General features: G+C 35.2%; 1 protein-coding gene across 5 annotated transcripts in view; it reads right to left on the bottom strand.

Moving 5' to 3' along the window:
• Positions 1-25,213, bottom strand: part of LRRIQ1 (leucine rich repeats and IQ motif containing 1) — a 210,896-nt gene that overhangs the window by 83,545 nt on the left and 102,138 nt on the right. For 4 of the 5 annotated variants that reach the window (XM_070454293.1, XM_070454295.1, XM_070454296.1 and 1 more), the window contains 5 exons: positions 15,337-15,426; positions 14,571-14,692; positions 13,953-14,048; positions 13,624-13,706; positions 3,965-4,066 (listed from right to left, as the gene is read on the bottom strand). In XM_070454293.1, coding sequence (XP_070310394.1) covers positions 3,965-4,066; positions 13,624-13,706; positions 13,953-14,048; positions 14,571-14,692; positions 15,337-15,426 — 493 coding nt within the window. Of the gene's footprint in view, positions 1-3,964; positions 4,067-13,623; positions 13,707-13,952; positions 14,049-14,570; positions 14,693-15,336; positions 15,427-25,213 lie in introns of those variants that run through there. The other variant, XM_070454297.1, reaches the window with a different exon arrangement.

Genomic DNA, 25,213 nt, shown 5'->3' with positions numbered 1-25,213 from the left:
TGGCTAATATAATAGTCAGTTTAAAAATTTTTTCTTAAATATTTTGTTTCTAAACTTGTATATATTACACGATAACCCAAGAACCTGTGTTCCTATTGTCTTCATTTTGTTTGATTTTTGCTAGCTTTGTTTTGACAAAGAAATTATGTCCACTTCTCTTTAGGCATATATTCTTTGGGTGATCTTGGGCAAGTTACTTATCACACTCCCAAAACCAGTTTCCTCTGTAAAATATTGACAGTCATCATATATTCTTAAGAGTTTCTGGGAAGACTGAATCAGAGAATTTAAGTAGAATTCTTAGCACAATACCTAGCAAGAAATGCAATAAATATTACTAATTGCAAATAAGACAAAAGAAAACAAAAGCAGCCGCACACTTATACTTTAAAAGTAACTATTGCCAAAGATTACAAGTTTTGAGCACCCACTATGTATTTATAATGTGTGCTTCAAGCATTTCACTAGTTGAATCTCATGTAATCCTCAACAACTAGAAACTGTTAGTATTTAACTTTACAAGTGAAAAATATTAAATAATGTCCCCAGGCACACAGTCAATAAAAGGAAGAATCATGATTCAAACTGTGTTTGACTAACTATAGAATCTACACCTCTGAAAGTGAAAGGGTGAATGTGTTAATCGTTCAGTCATGTTCAACACTTTGGGACCCCAGGACTGTAGCCCACCCGGCTCCTCTGTCTATGGGATTTTCGAGGCAAGACTACTGGAGTGGGTTGCCATGCCCTCCTCCAGGGGATCCTCCCAATCCAGGGATGGAACCCGGGTCTCCTGTATTTTCTGCATTAGCAGGTGGGTTGTTTACCATCTGAGCCACTATCAAGCTAAGCCTCTTTTTACATTAGAGTGCCATCAGGCTCCAAATTGAACATTTGAAACAAACAACAAGAAAAGGAAACTTGGTGGGAAATATTTAAGGCATTAATTAAGAAAGTGTTTCAAATTTTAAGGCAAGATCAGATATTGAAACCTAAGTAGAAATCACAGGTGATATAGAATAAACCAAGACAGGTACCAGACATGATATTAATATAAATAAAAATAAGCAAATAAATCAAGCAAATCAATGTTGAATTGATAAAATGCTCAGGCTCTTAGTTTCATATCATAGGAAAAACTAACGGGTATCTGACACACACTTATCCTCAGAACAGGTGTGGTTAAGAATTCTTCAACCTTTAGGTCTGAGTTAAGGGTCTAAATCTGGCAGCTAGACAAAAATTGCCAACGACTCATGAACAAAGCAAAACATAAGGGCACTTCATAAAACATGGTCTGTTAACAGGGTATAATTATTTACCTTATATCATTTACTATAACTTGACATCTCATGTTAAATATTCCCTAAGTTTAAGCATATTTTAAATCCTGGACCAATAGGATATAACTACCATCCACTTTGCCTTGCTAGTGACTACCAGATAAAGGCAACAAAAATAATCAAAGCACTTTAGTAAAATTTATAAGATGAATCATGAAAACCCCACATAGGTATTATTGAAAAGTAGATACATATTTTTACTTTTTTTTTTTTTTACAAAATCAGATGTTTTATAAAATATTTTATATTAAAGAAAAAAATTCAAATAATACTATCGTCTAATTCCAACAAAGCCAATGAAATTATTACAGGGCCAGCATGCAACTATTCCACTATTTAGAAACTGTTCCACATAGAATCATTCAATCTAAATCTACAGTAAAATTTAATTCTGATTGCCCTCACTTTTGGGGGGTAAGATACCCAATTAATTTTATTTGAATTTTTTAAGGGATAGCAGTTTTTCTCATGTTTTAAAATTATATTGTTGTGATACTTATTAGATTAAAATTATATTTCTGTTGGGTAACTATAAATATATTGACATTTATCAAATCATATTCACAAAGGGTGCATCTTACACTCTGTGAACTGTATCTAAGAGCACCTGGTTAAAAATGCGCCCTCCAGTGGGAAGCGGTGGTTAGTCAGGTAGCTAACTTGGAAGCTGGCTTCTAACTAGCAAGAAAATACAGAATGTGAGACTAGGAGGTGGGTGAGGCCAGAGCAGCAGCTAAAAATAACATGGTGTTCAACCTGGCCAGAAATGATTAAATAATCTTTGCCTCACTCTTTTCCCATTTAAAAAAAAGGCAGAAATAAACATTAGGGAAAATTACTTTTTGCTACTTACATTTTTGCCAAGCCTGTTCTTAAAAAAAAAAAAAAAGCCTTAAAGTAACTATTAGTCACTAGAATATAAGGTGCATACATAAAGACCATTCAGTAAAATTAATGACATGCTCCCAAATGCATTTGAGGTTTATAAAGAAGCAAGTAAGCTAAACATATTTCATACTGAGGAAGGAAAACAAAAATGCACATCATATCAGAAAGCATATGTGGCAATGTTCCATTTTATTTCTATCACTACTATAGTACAAAAATCAATAAATACAGTGTATACATATATGCCATTCTTGATAGTAACATGTCTTTACCTTTCATATGTCACAGAAGAGGTTGAGATAGATTCCTTCATTCTGTTTCTGAAGTAGATGTTAATTTAAAGGGCAAAAATGCCCTAATTATCTTTCTTACAAGGCATATCCTTCCTAAAGTAAGATGCTACTACTTAACAGGTAAGATCTATGGAACTGTTATTTATTTTAGCAGAATTTCTATTCTCCCTTTCAAAAACAGTGAAGTTGAGACTGTTACAAAGAAATGAACCCTGATTAAAACTGGTCTTGTTTTATATCGGAAGTATATTTTAGTTCTATTAAAACACTAATCCATAAACATTTTTGAAATAATATTGATTTTTAAACATTCAATGGTTATCCCCTTTTTAATGTTTTGCTATAGGAATTTCAATTATTAAAAAAAAATTGGATGTTAAAACAAATTTCCTTATATCATCATCTACTGATCCAACAATTTCCATGATTTGCTACACTTGCTTTATCTATCCTTCTAGGTATATTTTTATTACTATATGCTTAAAGGAAATTCTAGACCCCACACCTTCTACCTCGACTTAGTAAAGTATCTCTGAATAAATATAAAATTAGTAGCTATCACATTTTTCTTTAGTTGAGACAACACCGAATAGAAACATAAATTAAAGTGTATCTATTTTCACTCAAGCTATGATGATGTGTAATTTTTAGGATTTATTTAAAACATACAGAAGACAGGGCTTCCCAGGTGGTGCTAGTGGTAAAACATACAGAAGACAAAGTATTAAGATTTTTGAATAGTTCACTTCCATGCAAAATATTTTGACTCTATTTTTCCTATAAGAAATTACAATCCAAGACTATAGGTGAAAATTATTACAATTTTAATATTAAGGAAAAGCAACAGAAACTTGTTTTAAGTCATATTTGGCTGTTCTATTATATTTAAATATTCCTGCTTAATAAGTCCATAATTGTTCTGAATGTAGAAACAGGGAATACAATCTGCCACTCCACTTATATATGCGGATTCTTTATCCAAGAAGTGAGTTGGACAAGATTCAAATATAGTAAAATATTTAAAATTCCAGAGTTTAATTCATAATATTTAAATGTAATTTGCATACATTAGCAGTAAATGTATTAGAATATCATTTCAACATGTATTCACTTCAATTGATACAAGGTAACATATTCTGTCAGTGTAAAATTTAAATAAAGTTAGTAACACTGATGATATAGCATTATAATTTTCACACATAAATACAAAGAATTTAAATTTATATATGCAACAATACAAATACTAAACTACCATGCTAATGAATCAAGATACCAAATTAGTATTTTAGCTCCAAGAGCCATATTTTGACTTTTATTTAGTTATGTTTTATACATAATTTTTAATATATGTACTTTAGAACTAATGAATATTTTTAAAACTTTTCTTTAAAGACAATTTTCCATCTTTTAATTTTTCTATAGGTCTGGATTAAATCATACCTTCAAAGAAACCATCTCTTTGGGGCTGTGCTTTCTCTGGTGGTTTTGTAACAGAAACTTTATTTTCATTGTTTTTGAATAATGCCAGGCGTACAGTGGGATCTAGACAAAAAGAGATTAAGACAAAAGTTCAGCTCTGGTTCTTTCCTTCTCTCAAATTGCTAAACATTTTCTACACTAATATTAAAAATAATAGCCATTCTATAAAATTCTGTGGAACTGATGACTTATTAAAAATATCTCTATAATATAGTAAAGTAACCAACATCTATATACTCTTAGTTATCGGATTAAGAAATAGCCAGTACTTACTACACAGGGCAGAAATAACTAATAATGAGAAAAAGTTGCATTTAAATTTCCCAGTTATGCCATCAACATTTTATTTATGGAGTTTTACTGTTTATTATTTTAACTCCTTTGTTAAATTCCTGATATTTTTGTTTGAATACATTTTTTCATAAATATACATAGATAAAAGCTATCATTATAGGAAACACCATATACCCTACTTTTTTCCTTCTCTGAACTATAAGAAGGTAAGATATAGGAGATGGAAGCAAGACAAATGAGATAAGAAACATAAAATATAATTTTCATTGGTTTTACAGATAAATGAATAATTTCTGGTTTGCGTCGATCTATGATATTTTACATAATGAAGATGTATAAATTCTAAGTATTTTTTATAGCCAAGAGAATTCTGAATCTATTAATTTTACAAAATAAATAATTGTAAGAGTAGGGTCCTATAACTTTTTATTGATAATAAATGGTTCTAAGGAATGTGAAATTGGGGATTTAGTGTGGTTTAATTAAGACAAAAGGTTTATACTTGGTGAGGAACTGTAATAAAGAGTAGAAAGTTCTGCATTTAAAGTAGGTTCATATACTTTTAAAAAGATAGGTTGCATCTGAATGATATAATGTTGTATGTCAGTGATACCTCAATAAAAACATAAATGAAGCTAACATAAAACCACAATTCAGCACAGTCTACATTTTATTGATACCTTTATGTCATCTTGCAAAAAGGAACTATAAGAATCTTCTATTAATATCTAGTACAGTAGAAGTGAATATGCTAAATGAAAAAATGAGATTTAAAATATAAAACCCAAATTACTTATTTTAATTTTATGTTAAGATAGCATGGTTTTTCAAATGTGAATTAGAAAAGCAGAAGAGTATTTGCAGTTATTCTCAAGCATGAGTATGCTGAAGATTTCCATTAGTCTTCCAGTTACAATTTACCCTTACTAAGCATGACAGACACGTTTCAGAGAGGTTTTGTTTTTCAGATTAGGGAAAATAATAGTCAATATTTGGACACATCTCATAATTGTAAGTGACCAAGGTATTGTAAGAGTTGGGTGCTTCTATATGAATTCAAATACTGGCTTGTTAAAAAGAGCATTAGTGGACGTCCCTGGAGGCTCAGTGGTAAAGAATCCACCTACCGATGCAGGAGACGTGGGTCTGATCCCTAATCTGGGAAGATCCCACATGCCACAGAGACTAAGTCCACGTGCCATAACTACCGAGCCTGGGCCCTAGAGCCCGCGAGCTACAACCACGGAAGCCCGCGCGCTTAGAGCCCTTGCTTCCAACAAGACAAACCACTGCAATGAGAAGCCCCCCCGCCTCAACTAGGACACCCGACACAGCCAAAAACAGGTAAAATTTTAATAAAAGCATTAGTCATTCAGGGAAGGCAGATTTCTGTGGGTTTACATATTCTATGATACCTTATTATAACCTTCCGTTTTTCTACACATTCTCCTAACCTTCTTGCCTTTTTATTTGATCTGTTTGTATTTCCTGACAAGAAATATTACAATTATACAAAATGGGGTTAGATCCAAGCTCCAATATTTACCAGTCGTATGATTCTGGACAAATTAGTCTCATCCTCTGCTTCCTTTTTGTCCAATAATATTAACTTTGAAATATTACTGTGCGCATTAATGAGATACTGTATGCAAAGCATCAAGACATAAGTATAGGTAGGTACTCAATAAAGGGCAGCTACTAAACAGATAATTACAACATAAAAAACAATAACATTTCTTGGAAAAGATCTTAAATCATTACTAGAATAAGGTAGGATATACAGGAACAGACTGTTTGATCCATAATTGACTTCATTCAATTCAATATAGCACATGAAATAAAAGCAATGGATCTTCTCTAAGATCTTTTGTACTCCTTTGGGCAAATAATAAGCTCTCCATGACTTGATTTATTAATAGGTAAATCATGGACAATGATAGTACTTGATTCACACTACTATCATGATTAATAATTCAACACATAAAATCATTAGAAGAGTTGTCTAGTTGTATATTCCCCAGGCAAGAATAATGGAGTGGGTAGCCATTCCCTTCTCCAGAGGATCTTCCCAACCCAGGGATCAAACTTTGGTCTCCTGCGCCGCAGGCAGATTCTTCACTGTCTGAGCCAGCAGGGAAGCCCTAATTTACTCAATAAGATCATTTTATTCATCAAGAGCACATAAATAATACTACATTTTTAATATTTTTATTTCAAAGCATTCTGATTACATCACCTTAAATGGGTTTAAAATAATTCAAGTTGCAAAGGAATAATGATAAGAAACCAAAAATGTAGTAATTCTAGATGGGAAAAAATCACCTGATTCTAATGGTCCCTGGAAAGACCACCATGAATGAGGCTATTGCTACCTTCAAAAAATACACAATTGAGTAAGAGAGCCAGTAGATAAGGATATTGTAAAGAGCATTCCAAAGTCATTTAAATCTACACCTCAGCAATCATCAATGGCAGGTCTATGTTGCTGTTTTTTAAATTTTTGTATCTATCAGTATGACTTGCTCAGTATTCGAGAAATAGGTTTTAAATACATCTTTATCATTTATTTAGAGAAACCCATAAGCAGACTGCAGTTCATGGGATCATAAAGAGTCAGATACAACTTAGCAATTGAAAAACAACAATTAGTAAGCTGAGTTTCCATTATGTTTGTGGTTCTGTACTTGACACTTTATATCCATTACTTCATTTAAGTAACACTTTTCTTTAGGCATTATAATATCCTTAACATTGTTTTAATCTCTTTACAGATTTTATGAAATAAAATAATTTTATTTCAATCTGTAAAGATCCCGAGCAATCTCTTTACAGTTTCTTTAATCCTAAATTTAGCTCACTTACTAATGACATATATGAAAATATGAAAATCTGGTTATTATCCCCATTTTCTGTATGTGCCATTTAGAGCACTATAAAATAAGTTTTATCTTACTAATGACATATATGAAAATCTGAAAATCTGGTTATTATCCCCATTTTCTGTATATGCCATTTAGAGTACTATAAAATAAGTTTTATGTTAAGGTTGAAAGACTAGCTATAGTTCATTATTTAATAATGAGTATTATTTACTAATTTAAATTTGCTTTCTCACAGTAAAGAGTTGCCTGCAGTGCAGGGAGCCCGGGTTTGATCCTTGGGTTGGGAAGATCCCCTGGAGAAGGAAATGGCAACTCACTCCAGTATCCTTGCCTGGAAAATTCCATAGACAAAGGAGCCTGGCAGGCTACAGTCGATGGGGTCACAAAGAGTCGTATATGACTGAGTGACTTCACTTTCTTTTCTTTCTTTCTCAAATATAGGCTTCTCTGGTGGTTCAGATGGTAAAGAATCTGCATGCAATGCAGGAGACCTGGGTTCAACCCCTGGGCCAGGAATATCCCCTGGAGAAGGGAATGGTTGCCCACTCTAGTATTCTTGCCTGGAGAATTCCATGGACAGAGGAGCCTACGGGGCTACAGTCTATGGGCTTGCAAAGGCGTACACACTGAGTGACTAAGACTTTCACTTTTTCTCAAACATAAACATATACTTAAATGACTATAAACTACACACACAGTCACACACACACAGAGTTATATGTCTTTAGTGATGTTTATCTAACTTACTGCTGATCTGCTTAACAGCTATTTATTGAACATCTACTACAGTATTTAAATGACTATAAAATACACTAAAATACTCTAAATGACTATAAAATAGGGCTTCCTGAAGCGACTTAGCAGCTGCAGCATAGCTCGACTAATAAAGAATCTGCCTGCAATACTGGAGACCCGGATTCGATTCCTGGGTTGGGAAGATCCCCTGGAGAAGGAAGTGGCAACCCACTCCCGTATTCTTACCTGGAGAATCCCATGCACAGAGGAGCCTGCATGCTACAGTTCATGGGGTCGCAATAGTCAGGCACGACTTAGCGACTAAACCGCCCCTACGGTATTAGGCTCAGGGAATTTGGTGGGGAACAAGTGGAGACTGAGTCCTCCATGATTTTAGTATTCAAATAAGTTTTGTTATTGGTTTATTTAGAGCACAATGAAGTAACATTTAATCAAAATTCTTTTAAGTTCCTTGTGGGAATCACTGAGGTGAACAAAATAAATCAGCAATACACTTCACTTTGTCAGTTTTGTCTAAGCTGTTTCCTTTTGATCCTTCCTCCTTAATATGTCATAATTGTCTTATCATTTTGCAACCTGATCTCTTTGCTATAGCTCATGAATGGCTTAATTCATACTAAAAAGTTAGCTTTTATTATTTTCTATATGGCTTAACTCTTGGCTATAACTAAATGTTACCAACACAGTCTCAAGCTTTTTTCTTCATTCACATGGAATCAGCAAATATCTATTGAATACTTTGCATGTACTTGACACTGTGCTAGGTGTTATCAACAGCTGCAAGATGATTCTTGTCCCTAGTAATGTGTGTGTGCACACGTGTGTGTGCTCAGCTGTGTCTGACTCTTTGCCACCCAATAGACTGTAGCCCGCAAGGCTCCTCTGTCCTTAGTATTTCCCAGGCAAGACCATTGGAGTGGGTAGCCATCTCCAAGAGGATCTTCTTGACCCAGGGATCGAACCCAGGTCTTCTGCATTGCAGGCAGATTCTTCACCACTGAGCCATCTAGAAAGCCCAATATCCCTAATGGGAGTTCTATCTTTGTAATGAAATTAACCTTCTTTTCTTCATCCTGGTTTATCTTTCTTCTAACTCTGAAATTTGATATGCATAAATATGATAAATGTTGGAATGAAAATGTTATGTTTTCATCCTTATACTCTTAGCCCTTAAACTTACTATTCTTTCCCCACTAAAATCCCTACACGCACTAAAATCTCCTCTTTGAAGAGAGGTCCACATCACAACCACTCACTCACTCTCTTTCTCCATCTGGCTCATCTTAGTTTTGCTACCAATTATGACATCTTTAGGATACTGATCCTTAGATTTTTCAATAAACTAGCAACTCTCACTTTACACATGATGTTCTTCGCTGCAGTACTAACCTCCAAACTTCACCAGGTATCTGCTAAATTCCTACCCAGATCACCAAATTCTGAAATCACTTTTGTCCATGACGCGACAGTAAAAACAAAAAGACAAGAAAACAGAAGCCCAACAAACTTAAGATCAGCCATCACTGGCTCACACCTAGGTCCATCATGAGGGAAAGAGCAGTGACTTACCACAGATAACAATTAGAACCCAATACCAAACTGAGTAAATCATGGTAACTCCTCACAATTTTCGATTCCATCCTGTGGCTTTCAATTAATTCCTCCTCACCCTCCTCCCCATCCTCTCTCTTCTGTTTAAAGCTGATGACCTTATCTATCCTAATGGAAGTCACCAATACTGACAGTCCTCTGAAGGCTTCCCACACTGTTTGCTTTCTCAGCCCGTTTCTTCATTAATCAGTAACCTGAGTGGTCTTCCTCTCCTATCTGCAACTTTCTTCAAATAACTAACCCCTACCTTTTGCCCTATTTTCACTCTCATCTTAATCAAATATTATTGATATATCCCTTGGTTAAATAAATATATATACAAGATACCAACAGGAAATATTATTAAGAGCAACAACAACAACTGAGCAACTTGCTGTAAGGTTTTTCACAGTAAGAAATTTGGATTAATGCTTCCATATTTCGTCTATTTATGCCCCACCGCCTTGAGGATTACAGCTTTGTTAGACTGCAGGGATTCCATTTAATTTTCTCCTCTGAGTGTCCCATTTGACACTCTCCCTACACTCAGGAGACCAGGGTTCAATCCCTGGGTCGGGAATATCCCCTGGAGAAGGCAACGGCTACACTCCAGTATTCCTGCCTGGAGAATTCCATGAACAGAGGAGGCCGGAAAAAATAGATGTGATTATAAATTAATGCTAATAAGTGTCAGATGAAAACTAAACAAATACTTGGAAAAAACAAAACAAAAGAAAAAAAAAAACCAGGGTTTCGCTGGTGGCTCAAACAGTGAAGAATCTGCCTGCAATGCAGGAGACCTGGGTTCAACCCCTGGGTCGGGAATATCCCTTGAAGGAGGAAACGGCAACCCACTCCAGTACCCTTGCCGGGAGAATTCCATGGACAGAGGAGCCTGGCGGGCTACAGTCCACGGGGTCACAGGGAGTCAGACAGGACTGAGTGACTGTACCCACAGAACTGGTTAGTCTCCCGCAGTTTCATGAACAATGTTGCCCTCCGGTGGCCTGAAATTTTCAGGTTGGCAAGTTGGACGTGTAAGAGATACACATATGTAACTGTATATTTGAAAATTACCAGTAAATTCTAAAGTATTTAACAGAATTAAAATGTTTAATATATATTTAAATTTATTAAGTAGTAAAAGTTTAAAATTATGGCCATTAGAGTCAAATTGAAAGTGAAAGTGAAAGAAAGTAAAAGTCACTCAGACATGTCCGACTCTTTACTGTACAGTCCATGGAATTCTCCAGGCCAGAAAACTGGAGTGGGTAGCCTTTCCCTTCTCCAGGGGATCTTCCCAGCCCAGGGATCGAACCTAGGTCTCCCACACTGCAGGCTTTACCAGCTGAGCCACAAGCAAAGCCCAAGAATATTGGAGTGGGTAGCCTATCCTTTCTCCAGTGGATCTTGCTGACCCAGGAATCGAACTGGGGTCTCTTGCATTGCAGGCGGATTCTTTATCAAGAATTCTTGGTAGGCGGATTCATTGCATTCTTGGAAGGCGGATTCATTGCATTCATTCTTTACTATGAGGGAAGCCCAAATTAGTTAATAGCATATCACAAGTCATTAATTAATTGCATATATTAATTGATCACATTAACACTAGAAAAAATTTTATTCTATAAGAAGAAAGACTGAGTTACAGAGTCTTAATATTTGCTCACATATGCAAAAAGACATAAAAGCTACATCATCTAGCTACTAAAGATTAAAATATAATTGTACAGGAGCCCACTGATTTTCTATTTCATCTTTAATCTTACCTTGACTATATCTATTCTGGGTATATGTGGAGAAGGGGGAGTAGAGAAAAAGAGTAAGGATTTAAAGGTCATTTTGTTTTACACTTCAGAATGCAAATTTTTAAAAAACTGGTTTCATTTCATCAATCTGATAGTATTTTGATAAAATACTATTTTGAGAAACAAAACAAAATCTTAATATAAAGACACAAAACCTCACACAGTAATAAGAATGTGATTTGGTTTACGATCATGTAACTAGAGTAAATATCTCTATAAAAATTATATGATTGCCATTTTGGATCTTTACCTAAAAGGTCATGCTTAATGACAACTGTCAAAATGCTAAATTTAAGATATCCCTGTTAACTTGAATATCTGGTTATCCTTTTTCTTTTGTTACCCTATCATGCCCCCTTGTGACAGATAAAAAGAAGTTTAACTTTTGCCTCATAATATTATGTCTAATTTTTGGCCACTGAAGCAATGATTTTTATTTTTATGTTGAGCATATATTCCTCATTAAAATTTTTCTAAAAATATTACCTACTATGCTTATTTATTTAAAAATGTACTCAACCTGAAAAAATAAAACTCAGTTACTAGAAATAGCAAGAAAAACCTATATATTTCCAGAGACAGAGTCTAACAAGATAAAATTTTCCTTAGCTTCACCCTCACAGACTATTGCAAATACTCTAAATAATTTAAAAAATTAGATCTTGAACATAAATAATAATTATGTGTTGAACACTGGCTGAATCAGTTTGTAAGGCACTTTTGGTATTTGAACTTACTCCAGGAGTTTCAGTAACTTTTATTAATCTCAAAACATTTATTTAAATGTTGCTTTTGATACTGTTGAAAATGAGTAGAGATATCCATCAAAGCAATATAACATTATCAAACTACCCTGAATTACTGCACTGAATTCTACTTCCCTAAAATTGAAGGAGAGTCTCACTGTTTTTAAGGGCTTGGGGTTATATTTCCCTGGGTAACCACCACACAGTATTCAGTTCACAGAGCCCGGAGGGACTTGGTAGGAATTTACAATATAAGAGTACAGGACGCACTAAACAATCTGACAACAAAGCAAATATTGACATTTTCTCTAAAAATGCTTGAAATTTTAATACTTTAAATGTAAAAAATTTTGAGTACACACAAAAAAAATCACACTTACCTTAAAAAGATAAAAGATAAAATTAAGATATCACTATATAAGGCCAAAAAAGGAAAGTTTAACATTTATGAATATAAAAATGAATCATCAGTAATTTATTAATGGCTAGTAACTGCTGTGTTAACAAGTATCAGTTATTTCTCAGAAACCAACAGTATTTTGGTTATTTTTTTATAAAAATTATATATATGTATATATATATATATATGCATAGATTTCTTAGAATTCTAGAATTGAATTGATCAAAATAATAAATAGAAAATTAATAAAGGTAAAAATTAATCTGAGTGTTTCTTAGTATACTGGTATAAGCTAGAACTATAGGGTAAATATAGACTCCTTGCTTGTCTCAGGAATAATGGTACTTTTACAGAGACATTTCACTGACATTAAGATTTTTATAAAGGAAATTGATGAAGGAGAGAAAGCAGATAAAAAAGAATGTCATGTTACTTATATTGAGCCTATGAGTCCATGAGTAAACACAAAGTTATTTGAAATATACAAATAACTTAAATTGTCTTAATTATAGCTATAAATTCATTGACCACCTATTTCTTGCTCTGATATCTCTAAATTACTCCACATATTAAATAATTTTAATAAAATAACTAGAGGTGTCCAAATAAAGACAAATGACTTGAAGAGCCTGGCAAGTGGGACAGAAGAAAGATGCCTTTGAACATTTTGCAAGTTCAGCATAACCACAAAAGATATACACTGTGCTCCTTTCCCAAAGTGTCGAAGCTGATATTCATGGAACTGATAAATGTAGGGAAATAGTTTATAGAATAATCAAGCAATTTAAAAACACACAAAGGAATAAGCACGTGAAGCAGATGCTCTTTAGAATCACCATTTGCTGAGATGAACCAGCTTAGAAAGCAATTACAGCATAATTCTCAGTGCACGATAGAATAATCAATAGCAAAGTAGATAAGAAACAGGGACAAGTAAATATAGCATTTAAGAGTATGATAAATCATTAAATGCAATATCATAAATTTCTCTAATTTTTCTTATTCTTTTTATGGAATATTACCTTAGACAGTCTCATATCTGTGCATTTTATTTCTATGCTTGTTAAATACAATTTGCTAAAAATAGTTTAAAAGATTATATTTTCAATGTCAGATACACAGTTATGGAGCATTGATTACCCACCTAATTTTTTCCTTAATTTCTTTGATTTCATTTTCTGTGCTCTCTTCAGCATCTGCTGAGCAGTAGAAATATCCTTAAAACCCCTATTAAAAGATCAAATTTAATAAAGGCAAAAATCCTCAGACTATATTTATATTATGCATATACATGTAAACATATCTGAATTATCATACCAAAACAAATTTGAATTCCCATTTAAGAATCTAAATTTAACGGAGGTATAGTTTCTTAAAAAATAAAGATATTCTTGAAATCTTGAAAAATACCTGTTTTGGATATTTAAAAGTATATAAATCTCTTAGTATGTTAGTGTGAAATGAACTACATACCATTCTTCTGAAATTTTTTCTTCTTTTTCAGACTTTAGCAGACTCTTTCGGCTGGTCTTTGCTTCAGGTGGTCTGGGTAAAGTTCTACTTTCTGATCTAGCAACAGGACAAAAACCACACTTGACTGAATCAGCACAAGTATATCAGCACTTGTTAAAACTACAAGCTGTTTATGTTGTCTCACACTTGGAAATAAAATATATTTAAGTTACAGAAAAAACTTTATCTCGAAAAGTAATAAAAGTCAGCCATTAATTTAAAATGTTTACATTTCAATTACTTGGAGCATATTTCAATCCTATTGTCGAAAGAAACAACATTGGAATTTTTATTCTAATTCTATCTCTACCTATAGAGCAGTATTTAAAAGTCCACTTGTATACAACAGTTAATAATATTATTTCACTGACACTTTGTATTTGCTTTAATGAATGTACATCACACTTTTTTCTTACACTGAAAACTCCATAAAATCAATAAATTTTTAATACAAATGCTCTACCATGTTCTAAACAAGCAAATTCATGCATATTTTCATAATCTTACTATTTTTGTAAGGAATATAATATTCTTGTCATTCATTAAAGGTTGATCCTCTAAAAGAGCAATTTAGCTTACCTGCTATTAAATTGTGTGTGTTCTGATGAAAGCAAATTTTCTTTCTCATTACATAGCCATGCTTGAGCTGGATGACTTGGTAAATTAAGTGAAGTATCATCACATTTTAAGATTCCAGAGAACTTACCAGAGAAAAAAGTACATACATATAAAATAAATTGAAAAAAATCTAACATTTATATTGTATTACTTTACATGCATATTACTGAGTAGTTTAATAAAAACTTATATAAAAATTAAAAATTGTAATAAAATGAAATTTATAGACATACAAATGTCCTTTCTTGCAGTGGTGAGGGGTATGCTTTTTGTATAGTTTGCGTATACAAAATGATTAATTGAAAAGATCATAAAAAAATTCAGAAAACAAAAACTTCAAAGATTATCAAATAAATAACAGATATTGCAGTCCATTGACCTCTGACTGAGAATCTTCAGCTGTTGCCCTTTTAATGCATATTTTTGTATTTTTAAAGTGCTGTCAACTAGTGATTTTATGCAGCTGAAGCATATCATATATTTTTTTTTTTTTTGCTACTGTGAAATAAAGTGTTGAAAGAAATCCAAAATAAAGAAAAAAAAATTAGGAGCAAATGAAAGAAAAGCTACATGAAAAATTACATCTGGGGATGAGGAGGAAGTCAGAGGCTTCTAAAAGTAATTGTGTTTTTCAAGTCAATAAATTGTATTATTAATCACTGCAGCATAGCATAACCTTAAGAAATGAGCAAAGATGGAGCACTAAGAGATTTCCATGACATGTTACCTTTGGCCAGTGCAGCTGGTTTGGAAGAAGCAGTGTTTGTGAAGGGAAGCGGGCGGAATCTAAAGCAAGCCATTCCTTCTCTAAGGCAGCCTGAACAAATAATAACATTAATGTACATAATTTAGTTTGCATAGCTTTTATAAAGATTCTTTTAAACTGTCTTACACACTACCAATGCTAAGAAAGTATATCAGCATTTCTACTTAGAGGAAAATTTGCTACTTGCTCTTGTGAAATGTTATGCATCTGTTTAATGCAAAGATTCTAAAAAAATGGGATAAAACTTTTCATCCCCAAGTGGAATAAAGTAAAACCTTGAGTACTCACATGTTCTAAAAAATGAGAAGTACAGATTGTTCAGTGTATTCAACTTTTCAAGAACTAGGACTCTGAGCCAACTCTAGATGTAACTGAAGGACATAATTGTTTTACTTTTTATTATACAAATTATAATATTCTCCATCAAACCTCACTATTTAAAATTTATATTATTTTAACATATTAGTATCACTTTTTTTCTGAAAATACTATCTGTAAGTTAGCTTTTACTTAATTTTAGCTCAAAATTTCACAAATTTTCTGAATATATGGAAAAAAAGAATTTTGTGGCAATATATGGAACATGGTTCCTGATACTATATTCTCTAATTCAAAGGTTTGGATGATAAAAATATAAAATTTGAAATGATTTTAAGTCACTTCACTCTTCATCTTATAAGATCTTTATTCTATTTAGGTAATTTCCAAACTTTTTATCTTTCTACAATGGAACTAGTTACACTAGTATTGTATAATTTAGGATATCATTATCTAAATTTTATTTGCTTGGCTTATCTAATATGGTTTAAATAATATTCTTTGGTTCTATAATTTTTAAAATATCTTTAAGGAGAAAGGATGGTCAGAATACCAATGAACTTGATTTTTAAAAGTTTCTAAAATGATCAAACATATTTATGTTTTAAAAACTGGAATGACTATAAGCTAAGACTTAAATTCAATTTTCCATTCATAGAGCTTCAGTGGTTCTTGACTGTCTCTTGAAAGACCACTGGAAAGGCAAGACTAAGACGGCCGGACTACAGACCAGCAGGGCAATGGCAGACCATTGCTTACAGCATTCAGTCTCAGGAAATCTAATCAAATTTACGTTATCTGAGTATCGATGTAAAAAGAACACAGTTGTGCACCAGTACATTGTTCAGGTCCACCTGGGAAGAGATTATTAACATGTATGTTACAGTCATATACCTGTTATACCTGGTTTAAGAATATACATCTGACTTAAGAAGGGCTACTAAATGCAAAATTGCAAGCAGTATGTGTGGCTGAGATTTTTTAATTATCTCTTTTGTATGACAATTCAAGGAAAATTTAGTTCTATCCCAGGGAAGATCAAGGTCCAAGACATATCAGTTCTCATTAAATTAATATTCTTATTCTGTAAAACTGCTAAAATGAAGAGACGTGGAGACAATACTACAAAAGGCAAAATGCCAGAGGATTCTGGGAACATGGTGGAGTAGGGAGCACTGGGAACCTTTCTCCCAACCTACACAACTGAACCGGCAGAGTCTGTCTAGTATAACCATTTTAGAAGTCTAGAGTCTACTGAAGGCTTCTAATGCCCCGGGGAAGATGGTTAATTTTGGTCAATGTCAACTCTCAGCACAGTAACAGCCACCTATCTTCCATTCCCGAGCCGCGAGGCAGGCAATGGTCCCTGTGTTTCAGGAGTAAATTGCACATAGCTTGCAGTGGTCAGGGTAGACAGCGAGGATGCTGTCTTCCAAATATTGGAGATCTGTGATTGACCTTTGATTGTTGCTTCTGATCACAGAGGCACAAAGAGGTGAGTGGCCATATCATATAGATGATACCATATCATATAGAGTTTCTTCCTTGGAAAAGCTACATAAAGTCTGGGGAAATTTTTAGTTCTTTAAATTGATATCTAAAAGTGCAGAAAACTTTGAAAATAGTTTTTCTTATTTTTTTAATATAGGGTGACAGACTTTTTTAAGATTCTAGAATAATTAACTTTAGTCTTTTAAAAATTTCTAGAGACATAAATAGAAGGTACAATATAAAATGCTAAAGATACTTAGCAATTATATAATCTCAACCAAAAATGTTACCAAGACTACTGATTTATATCAGTTCAAGCTTATTAATATCAAATATATGTGGCAGTATCTAGTATGTTGAGGGAAAAAACTCAAAACATCAGGAGGAATTGGTCATAATTATAAATATGCTATTTAAAAATATATATTAATATGTCTTTCTTACTGCTGGGCATATACAAATTTCAGTTATTGCTTAAGAAAACCTTCTGCTCAGATATTCCTTAATTTACAACTGAGAATTTGGAAAGCTTTCTATTAGAAGACTAAATGAAAATTTATTTACATATTAAAAATAAAATTATTCATGTCTCCTGGTTTATGGGAACTTTAATAGAATTTGTATTTTGCTGTTGTGTGAAAATCGTATAATCTGAATTATGTTGAATCACTTCATAGTGCTTTTCAGGTCTAATATATCCTTTTACTTTTCTGCCTATTTGTTCTATTAATTTTTGAGAGTTTGATATTGAAACTCCAACTAAAAATCTAAATTTACCTACTTAAAAAAATAAGTATAATATGGTAGATCAGACAGTAAAGAATCTGTCTGCAGTGCAGGAAATCCAGGTTCAATCCCCTGTTTGGGAAGATCCCCTGGAAGAAGGGAATGGTTGCCCACTCCAGTATTTTTGCCTGGAGAATCCCACGGACAGAGGAGCCTGGCGAGCCACAGTCCATGGCATCGCAAAGAGTCGGACACGACTGACCCACTAAGCAAGGCACAGCACGGATGCACACAACTTGGAAGACTCTCAAGGGAATTAAGATGAGTGAAAAAAACAACCCGCAAATGACACAAATTGCATGACTCATTTATGTAACATTCTTGACAGGACAACATTATAGAAATGGAGGACAGATGAATGGTTGCCAATGGCAAGAGACTGGACTGGGGTGGTGGCTGAGGTTACAGGGGCAACAGGATGGATTCTTATAATGATGGAACTATTTTGTATCCTGATTGTGGTGTTGGATACATGAGTCTACACATGATAAAATCATGATAAAACTGGATAGAATTAAACACACATGTGAGGACAAATAAAACCAGGGAAATAGAAAAACATAAAGTTGAATTCAGATAAATTTGCAATTATGCATTCACAACATTTGAACATACATACCTTGGACTTTTTATCAGAGAAGAAATTTTTACCCTATAATCCAACTTTGAAAAACTAGGAAATAAGGCTATCAGAAGAGCCGGGAGTAACCTTCATGCTTATTTGCATGAAAGTGAAACTGAAACTCACTCAGTTGTGTCCCACTCTTTGCGACCCCACGGACTATAGAGTCCATGGAATTCTCCAGGCCAGACAGAATACTGGCGTGGGTAGCCTTTCCCTTCTCCAGGGGATCTTCCCAACCCAGGGATCAAACCCAGGTCTCCCAAATTGCAGGCGGATTCTTTACCAGCTGACTCACAAGGGAAGCCCAAGAAGACTGAAGTAGGTAGCCTATCCCTTCTGCAGCGGATCTTCCCAACCCAGGAATTGCACTGGGGTCGCCTGCATTGCTTATTTGCATATGTATATCTAAAATTTTTCATGCCAACTAGTAAAATCCTTCCATTTAACTTATGAAGCTAGAATCAGACTTGCTCTAAGCCACAGGTTACTTAGAGTGGAACAAGTCCTACAGATTCTAAAGCCATGTCTTGGTCTTGTTTTCTTTCTATAACCCCTGACTCTGAGCCCCAACAGTTTCCACCTCTTCTACCCAAGTTGCCTCACGCCATTTTCAAAATAATCCTTTCTAACACTTCTTGATAACTTTTGTCGTGCCTCAGAATCCTTAAAATCCCTGGAAACTTGGCCCATTATGAAGCTCAAAACACACTTTCTAAACCCTCCCTTCCATTATCAATGTTGATACCTTTTCAGTTATCTATTAGCTAACTTCAGCCATATAGCTGTGGCCCTTGAAATTCATCTGTATAATTTTTCAGTTTTCTGAACCACTGGAGCCTGACAGTTATGTGCCTTTTATCACAAAAGCTAACTCAACAATGAACTGATAGACTGACTTCACTACTCTCACTTCCTTCTGTCCACATGCCTAGATAAGGCAATTTGATCAGTTTTGTGACTGTCCTCAGAAAGGGATCATACGCTTGCAGCTCCTTCCTACATAATACTTATGCAAAAATACATGGAGGACGACACAGACCTATTTAGACAGCTCAGGATTTTCTCCTGATCATTCCTAGGCATGGAATGTATTTCTTTCCCTAATAGGAAGTTCCAGGCCAGCTTGACTGACACATCCTCAGGGTGAAGCCTGACAAAAAGAGGCTTAGGGTATACAAACTTAATTCTGGTTAAGTTTTATAAACATGCACTTGTTCTTCTTCTGAGCCCTTCCAGACAAAAGGTCTAGGTGTGAATAGAGAATCATTTTAATCACATTAAAAATGTGTAGTTATAACTACTGAAATGGGACACACAGTCCAGTTAGAATTACTTCTTAAACTAGGAGAACTACTCATATCTTTGGAAAGAAAACCTCAGATTCTGAAAGGTATAGGAAGGGAAGGACATTAACGATCTTCTGTCATTCAGAACTGCTCTTGAAACCTTCCACCAAATACATGTAAATCCATGGCTAATTCATTTCAATGTATGACAAAAACCACTGTAATGTTGTAAAGTAATTAGCCTCCAACTAATAAAAATAAATGGAAAACAAAACAAAACAAAACAAACTATTATCCTGTATTTTACAAGTAAAAAAAATAAAAAATAAAAAAATAAATCCTCTCCAAAAAAAAAAAAGAAACCTTCCACCATAAGAAAATTGCCCTTGTGGGGCCCTCCCAAGCTTGTGCAAACACCTTAAATTTAACTTACAGCTGGGCCTGCCATCCCCTTCCAGGAGTCTGTGACTACACTGTGACAGTCATTTCCCTTAAGTCTATCACGACATTGGGTGATGGCCCGAGATCCTGCACCAGTCTCCACTTCCACCCCCTCATAAAACATCTCGGATTTTCAGTCTTCCTATGGTGTGGACAAATGCCACCTGGAGGGTGTCCTGGTCATACATCACTTTCAAATGTTTAAGAAAACACCACTATGGCCTTGAAAGCATTCAAGTTAGTCTCAATTCACTCGCCAAGGTTGTTTTAGATGGCAGAATTGCCTTAGAATTCTTGAGGGTCAAGAAAGAGTCTGTGTAATAGCTAAGACTTCCAGCTGTACCCAGAATAAATGGGAAGTTCAATACAGAGGCTTAAAGAGGAAAGCCTGGTTTAGTTCAATTCAGTCGCTCAGTCGTATCCAACTCTTTGCAATCCCATGGACTGCAGCACGACAGGCCTCCCTGTCCATCACCAACTCCTGGGGCTTGCTCAAACTCATGTCCATAAGTCAGTGATGCCATCTAGCCATCTCATCCTCTGTTGTCCCCTTCTCCTCCTGCCCTCAATCTTTCCCAGCATCAGAGTCTTTCCCAGTGACACAGCTCTTTGCATCAGGTGGCCAAAGTATTGGAGTTTCAGCTTCAGCATCAGTCCTTCCAATGAAATTCAGGACTGATTTCCTTTAGGATTGACTGGTTGGATCTCCTTGCAGTCCAAGGGACTCTCAAGAGTTTTCTCCAACACCACAGTTCAAAAGCATCAATTCCTTGGTGCTCAGCTTTCTTAATGGTCCAAATCTCACATCCAAACATGACTACTGGAAAAACCATAGCTTTAACTAGACAGGCCTTTGTTGGTAAAGTAATGTCTCTGTATTTAAAATAGAGTCTAGGTTGGTGATAGCTGTAGTGGTTTTGGAGCCCCAAAAATAAAGTCTGTCACTGTTTCCATTCTTTCCCCATCTATTTGCCATGAAGTGATGGGACCAGATGCCATGATCCTCATTTTTTAACTGCTGAGTTTTAAGCCAGCTTTTTTACTCTCCTCTTTCAATTTCATCAAGAGGTTTTTTAGTTCTTCTTCATTTTCTGCCATAAAGGTGGTGTCATCTGCATATCTGAGGTTACTGATATTTCTCCTGGCAATCTTGATTTCAGCTTGTGATTCATCCAGTCCAGCATTTCTCATGATGTACTCTGCACATAAGTTAAATAAGCAGGGTGACAATATACAATGTTGACTTACTCCTTTCCCGTACTGGTTCCTCTGGAACCAGTTGGTAGTTCCATGCCCAGTTCTAACTGTTGCTTCTTGACCTGCATACAGATTTCTCAGGAGGCAGGTCAGGTGGTCTGGTATTTCTATCACTTTAAGAATTTTCTGCAGTTTGCTGTGATCCACACAGTCAGAGGCTTTAGCATAGTCAACAAAGCAGATGTTTTTTCTGGAACCCTCTTGCTTTTTTGATGATCCAACGGATGTGGGCAATTGGTCTCTGGTTCCTGTGCCTTTTCTAAATCGAACTTGAAGATCTGAAAGTTCACGGTTCATGTACTGTTGAAGCCTGGCTTGGAGAATTTTGAGCATTACTTTGCTAGCGTGTCAGCTGAGTACAATTGTGCAGTAGTTTGAGCATTCTTTGGGATTGCCTTTCTTTGGGATTGGAATGAAAACTGACCTTTTCCAGTCCTGTGGCCACTAGTGAGTTTTCCAAATTTGCTGGCATATTGGGTGCAGCACTTTCACAGCATTGTGTTTTAGGATTTGAAATAGCTCAGGTGGAATTCCATCACCTCCACTAGCTGTGTTCATAGTGATGCTTCCTAAGGCCCACTTGACTTTTCGTTCCAGGATGTCTGGCTCTAGTTGAGTGATCACACCATCAGGATTATCTGGGTCATGAAGATCTTTTTTGTATAGTTCTTCTGTGTATTCTTGCCACCTCTTCTTAATATCTTCTGCTTCTGTTAGGGCCATACCATTTCTGTCCTTTATTATGTCCATCTTTGCATGAAAAGTTCCCTTGATATCTCTAATTGTCTTGAAGAGATCTCTAGTCTTTCCCATTCTATTCTTTTCCTCTATTTATTTGCATTGATCACTGAGGAAGGCTTTCTTATCTTTCCTTGCTATTCTTTGGAATTCTGCATTCAAATGGGAATATCTTTCCTTTTCTCCTTTGCTTTTCGCTTCTCTTCTTTTCACAGCTATTTGTAAGACCTCCTCAGACAGCCATTTTGCCTTTTTGCATTTCTTTTCCATGGGAATGGTCTTGATCCCTGTCTCCTGTACAATGTCACCAACCTCCGTCCATAGTTTATCAGGCACTCTATCAGATCTAGTCCCTCAAATCTATTTCTCACTTCCACTGTATAATCATAAGGGATTTGATTTAGGTCATATCTGATGGTCTAGCGGTTTTCCCCACTTTCTTCAGTTTAAGTCTGAATTTGGCAATAAGGAGTTCATGATCTGAGCCACAGTCAGCTCCTGGTCTTGTTTTTTTTTTTTTTTTTCCATTTATTTTTATTAGTTGGAGGCTAATTACTTTACAACATTGCAGTGGTTTTTGTCATACATTGAAATGAATTAGCCATGGATTTACATGTATTCCCCATCCCAGTCCCCCCTCCCACCTCCCTCTCCACTCCATCCCTCTGGGTCTTCCCAGTGCACCAGGCCCGAGCACTTGTCTCATGCATCCAACCTGGGCTGGTGATCTGTTTCACCCTAGATATACATGTTTCGATGCTATTCTCTTGAAACATCCCAGCCTCGCTTTCTCCCACAGAGTCCACAAGTCTGTTTTATACATCTGAGTCTCTTTTTCTGTTTTGCATATAGGGTTATCGTTACCATCTTTCTAAATTCCATATATATGTGTTAGTATACTGTAATGGTCTTTATCTTTCTGGCTTACTTCACTCTGTATAATGGGCTCCAGTTTCATCCATCTCATTAGAACTGATTCAAATGAATTCTTTTTAATGGCTGAGTAATATTCCATGGTGTATATGTACCACAGCTTCCTCATCTATTCATCTGCTGATGGGCATCTAGGTTGCTTCCATGTCCTGGCTATTATAAACAGTGCTGCGATGAACATTGGGGTGCATGTGGCTCTTTCAGATCTGGTTTCCTTGGTGTGTATGCCTAGAAGTGGTATTGCTGGGTCATATGGCAGTTCTATTTCCAGCTTTTTAAGGAATCTCCACACTGTTTTCCATAGTGGCTGTACTAATTTGCATTCCCACTGACAGTGTAAGAGGGTTCCCTTTTCCCCACACCCTCTCCAGCATTTATTGCTTGTAGACTTTTGGATAGCAGCCATCCTGACTGGCGTGTAATGGTACCTCATTGTGGTTTTGATTTGCATTTCTCTGATAATGAGTGATGTTGAGCATCTTTTCATGTGTTTGTTTGCCATCTGTATGTCTTCCTTGGAGAAATGTCTGTTTAGTTCTTTGGCCCATTTTTTGATTGGGTCATTTATTTTTCTGGAATTGAGCTGCAGGAGTTGCTTGTATATTTTTGAGATTAATCCTTTGTCTGTTGCTTCATTTGCTATTATTTTCTCCCAATCTGAGGGCTGTCTTTTCACCTTGCTTATAGTTTCCTTTGTTGTGCAAAAGCTTTTAAGTTTCATTAGGTCCCATTTGTTTATTTTTGCTTTTGTTTCTAAAATTCTGGGATGTGGGTCATAGAGGATCCTGCTGTGATTTATGTCGGAGAGTGTTTTGCCTATGTTCTCCTCTAGGAGTTTGATAGTTTCTGGTCTTACATTTAGATCTTTAATCCATTTTGAGTTTATTTTTGTGTATGGTGTTAGAAAGTGTTCTAGTTTCATTCTTTTACAGGTGGCTGACCAGTTTTCCCAGCACCACTTGTTAAAGAGGTTGTCTTTTTTCCATTGTATATCCTTGCCTCCTTTGTCGAAGATAAGGTGACCATAGGTTCGTGGATTTATCTCTGGGCTTTCTATTCTGTTCCATTGATCTATATTTCTGTCTTTGTGCCAGTACCATACTGTCTTGATGACTGTGGCTTTGTAGTATAATCTGAAGTCAGGCAGGTTGATTCCTCCAGTTCCATTCTTCTTTCTCAAGGTTACTTTGGCTATTCGAGGTTTTTTGTATTTCCATACAAATTGTGAAATTATTTGTTCTAGTTCTGTGAAAAATACCATTGGTAGTTTGATAGGGATTGCATTGAATCTATAGATTGCTTTGGGTAGTATAGCCATTTTGACAATATTGATTCTTCCAATCCATGAACACGGTATATTTCTCCATCTGTTTGTGTCCTCTTTGATTTCTTTCATCAGTGTTTTATAGTTTTCTATGTATAGGTCTTTTGTTTCTTTAGGTAGATATACTCCTAAGTATTTTATTCTTTTTGTTGCAATGGTGAATGGTATCGTTTCCTTAATTTCTCTTTCTGTTTTCTCATTGTTAGTGTATAGGAATGCAAGAGATTTCTGTGTGTTAATTTTATATCCTGCAACTTTACTGTATTCGTTGATTAGCTCTAGTAATTTTCTGGTAGAGTCTTTAGGGTTTTCTATGTAGAGGATCATGTCATCTGCAAACAGAGAGAGTTTCGCTTCTTCTTTTCCTATCTGGATTCCTTTTACTTCTTTTTCTGCCCTGATTGCTGTGGCCAACACTTCCAAAACTATGTTGAATAGTAGCGGTGAGAGTGGGCACCCTTGTCTTGTTCCTTTTACTGACTGTATAGAGATTCTCCATCTTTGGCTGCAAAGAATATAATCAGTTTGATTTTGGTGTTGACCATCTGGTGATGTCCATGTGTAGAGTCTTCTCTTGTGTTGTTGGAAGAGGGTGTTTGCTATGACCAGTGTGTTCTCTTGCCAAAACTCTATTAGTCT

This window comes from Odocoileus virginianus, chromosome 24 (genome assembly GCF_023699985.2).
Source record: "Odocoileus virginianus isolate 20LAN1187 ecotype Illinois chromosome 24, Ovbor_1.2, whole genome shotgun sequence".
Classification (NCBI taxonomy): Eukaryota; Metazoa; Chordata; class Mammalia; order Artiodactyla; family Cervidae; genus Odocoileus; species Odocoileus virginianus.
This window is presented reverse-complemented; position numbering and strand designations above follow the sequence as displayed.